The sequence below is a fragment of the Octopus sinensis genome, linkage group LG26 (genome assembly GCF_006345805.1).
Source record: "Octopus sinensis linkage group LG26, ASM634580v1, whole genome shotgun sequence".
NCBI classification, from domain to species: domain Eukaryota; kingdom Metazoa; phylum Mollusca; class Cephalopoda; order Octopoda; family Octopodidae; genus Octopus; species Octopus sinensis.
Window position 1 is genome coordinate 9,890,500 of NC_043022.1, and position 9,435 is coordinate 9,899,934.

At 38.3% G+C, this 9,435-nt stretch overlaps 1 protein-coding gene across 1 annotated transcript; it reads left to right on the plus strand.

Moving 5' to 3' along the window:
* The first annotated feature begins 4,189 nt into the window (after nucleotides 1-4,189).
* Nucleotides 4,190-9,166, plus strand: LOC118767979. Its single transcript, XM_036513552.1, has 4 exons — nucleotides 4,190-4,327; nucleotides 5,560-6,577; nucleotides 7,471-7,593; nucleotides 8,893-9,166. The coding sequence occupies exons 1-4, from the start codon at nucleotides 4,259-4,261 to the stop codon at nucleotides 9,075-9,077; spliced, it is 1,395 nt and encodes a 464-aa protein (XP_036369445.1). The 5' UTR covers nucleotides 4,190-4,258; the 3' UTR covers nucleotides 9,078-9,166.
* The last annotated feature ends 269 nt before the right edge of the window (nucleotides 9,167-9,435 follow it).

Sequence of the window (9,435 nt, forward strand, 5' to 3'; positions counted from 1 at the left end):
GAAATGAACAGTTTTAGATGTTCTGATAAATGGATTTTCAATTTCATGAAATGGAATTAACTGACTGTGAGAAAGATTACACATGTTGGTCAAGCAGACAATAAAACACTTGGAGAAAAGGCACAAATCGCCAGTGACTATCTAGATAGCATTCTTGTATTAACAGCAGATAAGGATGCTGACCAGATTTATAAAATGGATGAAACACCTGTATACGTTGACATGTTGAGTTCAACAACCATAGACTTTGTTGGCAATAAGAATGTAGATGCTAGCTACTGTGGTGCTACCAAAGCTCGTTTTATTGCTGTGTTGTGTGTTAATGCTGCAGGAAAGGTGTTGAAAACAATGATTATCCTTAAAGGATTGAAAAACGTGCCTAAAATCAAGGTCCCGAAGAATATTTACTTAACAGTCTCCAACAGGGGATCAATCACATATGAACTCATGCAACTGTGGGCTGACAAAGTGTTTGAGCAGAGAAGAGTGCAACTATTCCATGCTCAAAATTCAGTGTTATTCATGGATGAATGCTCAGTACACAAGAAAACAGCTCCTAGAAGTGTTCAAACGTAGGAATACAATTCTTAAACTTATACCTCCTAAAACAACATCTTACTTGCAGCCATTAGATGTATCAATTATTGGTCCTTTCAAGAAAGCCCTTTGTACTGAGTGGGAGAATTGGTTTTCAAATGGCAAAAAGGAGTGTACAAATAAAGGATATCGCAAAAAAACCTTCTTATCAAGAGATAGTGAACTTTGTGACCCAAGCTGTTTCCACTTTAAATAAACTATAAGGTGTTTTTTTGAATGCTGTGGAATTGCTCATCGTGGGCAGACTAGAACATAGCCTCTTAAACTCACGTTTACAGGGTGTTTTGTCTGGCCATGAGGTAAATACGCCAGATGCGCATAAGACAAAATTGAAGAAGATGAGATAGAAGTGAAATTAGCTCTGATGTGAATTAAGGCCAAGCAATGAAGAAATTCGTGACATTTAACTTGAAACTATTCAGTTAATATTCTACCATAAGTTCCCAAGGACATTGCTTGTTCATACGAGGCTTCTATTCATGTTTTCAACAGTTTAATTTTCAATATTTCCTAATAGATCCATTGTTAACTTCAGAACAATTTTAAATTTCGTATACTGGTAGAATGTGTTTATAAAACATCTTTTTCTTTTGGCTTTATTGAGAAAATTCTATAGTTTGTAAGATATTTGTTGTTTCTTTTCTTCAATTTGTGCAATTTCAACCAATCAATGACGTCTATTGAGGTAAAAAAAAAAACATTCTGTGCCGTATGAAAATGTCCCTCGTTTAAGAAACAGATTGGGTTTATTTACATTTGTGAAGGAAAAAAGATATCCTTCCCCCACCCCTAACCCTAAAACAGATTGAAATGCAATAGATCGATAATAGGGTCATAATAGGGTGACAATTTCATATGACACAGCTAGAAAAAACTGCCGTTCAAACCGAAAAGATCCATATGCTACTTATTTTAAGGCTGTTTCAGTTTCTTTATGTCTATATATCTGATAACTGAAACGATAGAAGTTCAATGGAATTGTATAAAATAAATATGGTTGTTGAGAATATCTTTGTTTATCCTAGATGAAATATTTTACTTCCATATTACCGCCCATGGGCGCTTATTATAGGTGAGCAGTTATTTAAGCCAAAAAATAATTTTGTAAAACAGAATTTTCTGTTTAACAGCCCTGGGCGGATTTTCGGAAAACCACGGTAGTAAGATTATATCAACATAACCGCACGGCAAACTTAGCAGACGATCACCAGTCGCCATTTGCAATAGCCGACTAATAGAAAATGAAAAGAATCAGCCCGTTCAGCCAGGTCCTGGGGTCCGTTCTGTTTGCACTGCCTCGTTAGGGCGCTCTCTCATACAGTGCTCGGTCAGCCGAGAGCTTTCAGTGAAAAGTATAGTTCATGGTACCTAACTGGGCTTTTACAGCAGATTAATACCATGTACCGGTACCTTTTATGACAGGTCAGTTCTTGTCAGTCAGAGCAATAGCAATAAACCTTAATTACCAGTTACTTTTAACCCTTTCGTTACCAACCCGGCTGATACCGGCTCTGGTTCTGAGTACAAATGTCTTGTTTTCATAAGTTTTGAATTAAAATCTTCCACCAAACCTTCGTCGCAATTTATGTTCCTAACACCAGCTGAATAATAACTAAGTTGTTTTACTAAATTCTTTGTTATATTCAAAATTAATTGAAAGAAACACAGAGCATCTCAACAGAAATACGGTAGGTTTCTTGAAAAGGCTCAAGTTGTCACTCTTTCATAAGCTGCAGGACTCTCACTGGGTGAATATTAATTTTCAGCAACCGTAAAAAAAGACCCCTTCATGGCTCTAAGTGATAAACGAAGGAAATATGGAGCAGGTCTTAAGCTGAAAGTGGGAGCATTGGCCAAGTACAACAACAACTGTGCTGCTGCAAGAGAATACGGTGTAACCAAGATGATAAGAGTTTGGAGATTAAACGAAGACTTATTAAGTACATATAGGACAAAATGTGCAATGAGGGTAGGCATTGCACACTGGTAAATTCTAGTATGTAACAGACATGGACAGAGCGCAGCGTCAAAATGGATTAGTCATTTCAAGACCAATAATCTCGTGAAGCAAGACAAAATTTGCAAATTAAAGAAAATAATTGCAATGTACTTGATAACAACATTTCTAATATATTACAATATAATATTATACATACCGTAAGTAAATCTGCAAATCCATTTCACGTATATATTATTATGGTATACTTGACACCATGCCGGTTCCTGTAAACTGATGTCTAAGTAACGTCACTACGGTGATGTTTACACCAACCAGGTACGTTTGATGCGTAATATATTAGGTAATTTCTATACATATAAACGGCAAAATGTCTGCGTGCGTGTCCTTTATACAAATCCACATTTTTTTCAGTTAGAGGGCTCGCACTTTCTATGGTCATTCAAAACCGTCCAAGGGTGGTCGTGCACATCTTTACATTTCCCCAGTCACCCCGCAAAGACATTAAAAAATCAATAGAAGTGACTTTTTTGTGAATTTTCTATGCAAAACCCAATCAAAATGCCCGAAACTTGATACGCCAATTGAAAGCTTGCTAGCTGTATGTGACTGGTCGGAGATTTGGACAGTACACGCGTGTATGTGTGTATATGCATGCACTAGCACTATGACCCGGCGTTGCCAGGTCATAGTGCTAGTTTACAATATTTGGCCAGTTTTTGAAAAGAACTGGTTAAATTTTAAACAACCAAGACTGGAGAATTGTTGCTTACGAAGTTTACTCACTGAAACATAGTTAAAATGCGATTGAAAAGCAGAAGCTTCAGGGGCCACTGGGCAAACCACAGCTCACCCGACCCCTTTAACTATGAACCTCTCATCTTCGGCGCTTGAGCTGTTTTCTGTTTTCCACGAGAAGTACTATTCAGCAAGTAAAGCTCAAAACCACTTATTTACATGGAGATCCTGCAAATCTTCTTGTAAACCCAGTCGTATTATACGCCGGGGATCTTTTCGGTTTGAACGACAGTTTTTTAAAATAATTACCACGTAACTAAACACTTTTATACTTCGTATACTGGTAGAATGTGTTTATAAAACATCTTTTTCTCTTGGCTTTATCAATAAAGCCAAGAGAAAAAGATGTTTTATAAACACATTCTACCAGTATACGAAGTATAAAAGTGTTTAGTTACGTGGAAATTATTTAAAAAAACTGTAAATTCTATAGTTTGTAAGATATTTGTTGTTGTTTTTTCTTCAATTTGTGCAATTTCAACCAATCACTGACGTCCATTGAGGTAAAAAAAAACATTCTGTGCCGTATGAATATGTCCCTCATTTAAGAAACAGATTGGGTTTTCTGAAGAAAAAAAGATACCCTTTCCCCCACCCCTAACCCTAACCCTAAAACAGATTGAAATGCAATAGGGTCATAATTATGGGTGACAATTTCATATGACACCACTAGAAAAAACTGCCATTCAAACCGAAAAGATCCTATATGGTATATATATATATATATATATATATATATATATATATATATATATATATATATATATATATATTGTACTGAAAAATATATCAATCTCTCTCTGTCTATTTCTTCCTCTTTCTCTTTCTCTCACTTTATTGTTTTTACCTGTGCAGGTACTCTGTAACAGTTCTCCATTGAAGACCAGTTTGATTCCAAATGAATTCATGCTGCAAGTGGAAAACCGCAGCACATGGAGGAAGTTACCAGTACCAGTGAACAACGAGCTGAGGAGAGTGAGGCACTTTTTTTTATTATCCACCCACACATACACACTTTGTTGTATTTTCATCCTTGTTCTATCAATGTTAGATACAGGAGGGCTTCGGTCCCCAACCTTTTTTGCAGATTCATGCAAGACCATTTTGGAAAGACCTAGGGATCACGCACGTAACAAAACAATTAGGCACAGGAGTGGCTGTGTGGTAAGTAGCTTGTTTACCAACCACATGGTTCCGGGTTCAGTCCCACTGTGTGGCACCTTGGGCAAGTGTCTTCTACTATAGCCTCGAGCTGACCAAAGTTTTGTGAGTGGATTTGGTAGACGGAAACTGAAAGAAGCCCATCGTATATATGTATATATATATATATGCGTGTATATGTTTGTGTATCTGTGTTTGTCCCCCTAGCATTGCTTGACAACTGATGCTGGTGTGTTTATGTCCCCATTACGTAGCGGTTCGGCAAAAGAGACCGATAGAATAAGTACTAGGCTTACAAAGAATAAGTCCTGGGGTCGATTTGCTCGACTAACGGCAGTGCTCCAGCATGGCCGCAGATAGTAAAGAATCAGGGCCTGGCCATTGAGTTACAGAGGCTATGGAAGGTGTGAGTAAATTATATCCCTGTAGTTGTGGGTGCATAAGGAACTATCTCTAAAGATTTGAACAGATGGATAGAGGAAATAGGCATAAAACCTAGTTTAGAGCAGCTCCAGAAAATGGGGTTATTAGGGACAGCTAGGAAGGTTCTTGGCATCAAAGGTTACCTGTTGTAGCTCAATGTTAGGAATTTTTCTTACAAGGCGCAGGAGTAGCTGTGTGGTAAGTAGCTTGCTTACCAACCACATGGTTCCAGGTTCAGTCCCACTACGTGGCACCTTGGGCAAGTGTCTTCTACTATAGCCTCGGGCCGACCAAAGCCTTGTGAGTGGATTTGGTAGACGGAAACTGAAAGAAGCCTGTCGTATATATGTATGTGTATATGTTTGTGTGTCTGTTTGTCCCCCCAGCATCGCTTGACAACCGATGCTGGTGTGTTTACGTCCCTGTAACTTAGTGGTTCAGCAAAAGAGACCGATAGAATAAGTACTAGACTTACAAAGAATAAGTCCTGGGGTCGATTTGCTCGACTAAAGGCGGTGCTCCAGCATGGCCACAGTCAAATGACTGAAACAAGTAAAAGAGTAAAAGAGTAACAGTAATTTTATTGTGCGTATATGAAATAATTTTTTTCCGTTTCTATACAGATCTTCACCCGTGCAAAATTGTTTGATAGACTTATAACAAGAAGCATCAACGACCTTCAGAAAATTTACAAAGATTACTTGAACAAACATTGCTTGAGTTTCCTCCAAGAAGGTGATCCAAGTGGTCTGAAGGTTCCCAATTCCTATGAGAAAAACATCCAGAAATGGCGCCAGGAAATTCAAAACGAATACACCATTCTGCAATGTCAACTGACAGAATTACAAGACTTGGGTGTTTCTCTATTGAATTACGTTTCAACTATTGACAGAGTGAGTCAGGTAATGAGCGAGGTCCTCGACTTCTTACCTCATATAATCGAACTGATTAAACTGTGGTTAATCGAAGAAGAGATATATTTGAAGAAAATCGAAGACGAACTCAGCTCTTTGTTACGGAATAAGAGTCGTTGTAGCAAAGCCTTGCGCCAACAACATGTGGTCGTGAAAGAGGTCCGGGGCAACTACCAACAGCAAAAATTCATCAGTCAGAGGTTATGGCAAGACGTCAAAGCAACCCTCCAGGAAAAGAAAGTCCTCGAACAACAAGAAAATATCCTCAAAAACAACTTGAACGTCACGGAAAGCGAATTGAGTCTCAAGAAATCTACTCGTGCCGATGCCGAGGTGCAGTTTCAGAGTCACCAAAGCACTTCACCGATGTTCTTCGACCACTGGACTGATTTTATCGAGAAACAGGAACTTGACATTTGCCAGCTGAGACTTCGAAGAGATCGCGTTAAAGTCGAATGGAGCCGATTGATCAAATCGAAATACTATTGCCAGAGGAAACTCGATGATGTAGACAGCAAGTATCAGAGCTGCAAGAAGGTTCTGGATCAAATGGAGAGCAAACTTCAGAAAGAAGAAGATGATTACTTAAAACTGGAGAGGGATTTGGACGGCCTTATTGCCAAGGTTGATGTTCTGGAAAGAATCAGAGAACAGAAAATACAAACGCACACCATTGAAACGATATTTATGAAACCAAAAGCTTTAGAATCTGAGCCCAATTCGGACAGTAAGTGACGTGATTTCTTTTTAATAATGTACATTTCATATATACTGCAGTGTGTGAGAGTCTGTGTGTGCATGGGCATTTGTTATAACCAGAAATGGCTCTGACAAAAGTAGCATTAATTTTCTTAAGTCATTCAATTTACCTCAGTTGATCAAGAGACCAATAGACTAAACCTATTAATAATGTACCTATAATGGCTATGGAAACAGCTGTAAGCCAAATTTATATATGTATGTATGTATATATATGTATGTGTATATATATATATATATATATATATTATATATATATATATATATATATATATATATTATATATATATATATATATATATATATATATATGTATGTATGTATGTATATATGCATATATATATGTATTATGTGTATGTATATCATCATCATCAATATCATCATTTCACATTTGCTTTCCATGCTGGCATGGGTTGGACGGTTTGACTGGTTCCAGTCTGATTTGGCATGCCTTCTACAGCTGATGGCCTTCCTAATGTCAACCACTTCAAGAGAGTAATGGGTGCTTTTTACATGCCACTGGCATGAGTGCTTTTATGTGCCACCAGTACAGGTGCCAGTTACATGACACCACTACTGTACACTACAATTTCATTTGGCTTGATGAGTCTTCTCAAGCAAGGCATATCGCCAAGGGTCTTGGTCACTTGTCATCTCCTCCATGAGGCCCAACATTTGAAGATCATACTTCACCATCTCATGTTTTCCTGGGTTTACCTCTTCCACAGGTTCCAGAGATCAGCACTTCTTTACACAACTGTCCTCATCATATGTATGTATGCATGTACGCCAAATTTAATAAATCATACATTGTGTAATGCTTTCTCAAATCATTATCTCCATTTCTTTGTTATATTTCAGCCACTTTTGACAAGGCCTCAAGTCTGGTTGCATCAGAAATCGGCAAAGACTGGATTTGCTTGTACAAAATCTTACCATTCCGTCCAACACGAGATATAAGATCCAGAATGCGCGATATCGAAAGTAGGTATTTCTTAACACTCTCTTTTACTCTTTTACTTGTTTCAGTCATTTGACTGTGGCCATGCTGGAGCACCACCTTTAGTCGACCAAATCGACCCCGGGACTTATTCTTTGTAAGCCCAGTACTTATTCTATCGGTCTCTTTTGCCGAACCGCTAAGTGACAGGGACATATACACGCCAGCATCGGTTGTCAAGCAATGCTAGGGGGACAAACACAGACACACAAACATACACACACATACATATATATATACATATATACGACAGGCTTCTTTCAGTTTCCGTCTACCAAATCCACTCACAAGGCATTAGTCGGCCCGGGGCTATAGCAGAAGACACTTGCCCAAGATGCCACGCAGTGAGACTGAACCCGGAACCATGTGGTTGGTAAGCAAGCTACTTACCACACAGCCACTCCTGCACTCGTTCAAATTTAATGTCTTGCTATTCTTTTAATTGTTGGGTCGCCAGAGAATCCCCCCTGAAACCTTATGATCTTGTCAAATAAGCACAGACAGAGTTGTGTAAATTAATACATTTGCTTTACAGTCTTTTTGTTCTGAGTCTCATTTCAATGTATGGTACCTTGGACAGAAATGCTGTTATGGTTTAAACTCAGCAAAGCAGTAATACATGGGTAGACTGAAATCTTAGAGTAGTTACATATGAAGGTGTGGATGGAAGTACTCTGTCGGTTACGACGATGAGGGTTCCGGTTGATCCGATCAACGGAACAGCCTGCTCGTGAAATTAACGTGTAAGTGGCTGAGCACTTCACAGACACGTGTACCCATAACGTAGTTCTCGGGGATATTCAGCGTGACACAGAGAGTGACAAGGCCGGCCCTTTGAAATACAGGTACAACAGAAACAGGAAGTATGAGTGAGAGAAAGTTGTGGTGAAAGAGTACAGTAGGGATCACCACCATCCCTGCCGGAGCCTCGCGGAGCTTTAGGTGTTTTCGCTCAATAAACACTCACAACGCCTAGTCTGGGAATCGAAACCGCAATCCTACAATCACGAGTCTGCTGCCCTAACCACTGGGCCATTGCACCTTCACACATATGAAGGTGTATGGGTTAGAGGTAAGGGTATTTGGCTCACAATTGTAAGGTCATGAGTTCAATTCCCAGCAATGCCTTGTGTCCTTGAGTAAGACACTCTTATTTCACATTGCTCCAGGCTTCCTTCTTGACTCACTTCATTTGTTTTGTTTGTTTGTTTTTGCATGATGCCAATGTCGACAATATTTCATATTCGAAAATAATAACGTGAGTGGTGCTTCTGTTGTTGCAGTAATTGAAAACCAATACCAGAGCGGTGATCAAGCTACGAAGGAAATGGCATACCAAGCCTTGCAGAAATGGAAACTGTTCAGTGACCATTCCAGCATCAAAAATTTGACCAATGCACTGGAAAGACTGAACAAAACGGAGATTTTGATGATGATGAAAAAAAATAAATTTATTACAGCAAAATAAATATGCAACATACACACACACACACGTACATATGTATGTATGTATGTATGTATGTATGTATGAATGGATGGATGTGTATATATATATATGTATATATATATATATATATATATATATATATATATATGCATATGTATATGTATGTATATATATATTATATATATATATATATATATATATATATATATATATATATAATATTTGTTACATTGAATGCAGTTGTTGATTGTGGTTGTTCAGGAAGTTACCATTGGTTTCACACCTATAATGTTCTTAGCATTATGGGTGACTCCTCAAACCTCTTGACTGGAGGAACATAACTTCTCTACATCCTAACTGTGCATAACCAGAGACTACA

What these genes read in the sequence shown, in the direction of transcription:
- LOC118767979 (XM_036513552.1), top strand. Translation starts at nt 4,259, where the DNA reads ATGCTGCAAGTGGAAAACCGCAGCACATGGAGGAAGTTACCAGTACCA. An exon ending in ATCTGAGCCCAATTCGGACA is followed by an intron (nt 6,578 to 7,470) that starts GTAAGTGACGTG and finishes GTTATATTTCAG; the next exon opens with CCACTTTTGACAAGGCCTCA. An exon ending in CAGAATGCGCGATATCGAAA is followed by an intron (nt 7,594 to 8,892) that starts GTAGGTATTTCT and finishes CTGTTGTTGCAG; the next exon opens with TAATTGAAAACCAATACCAG.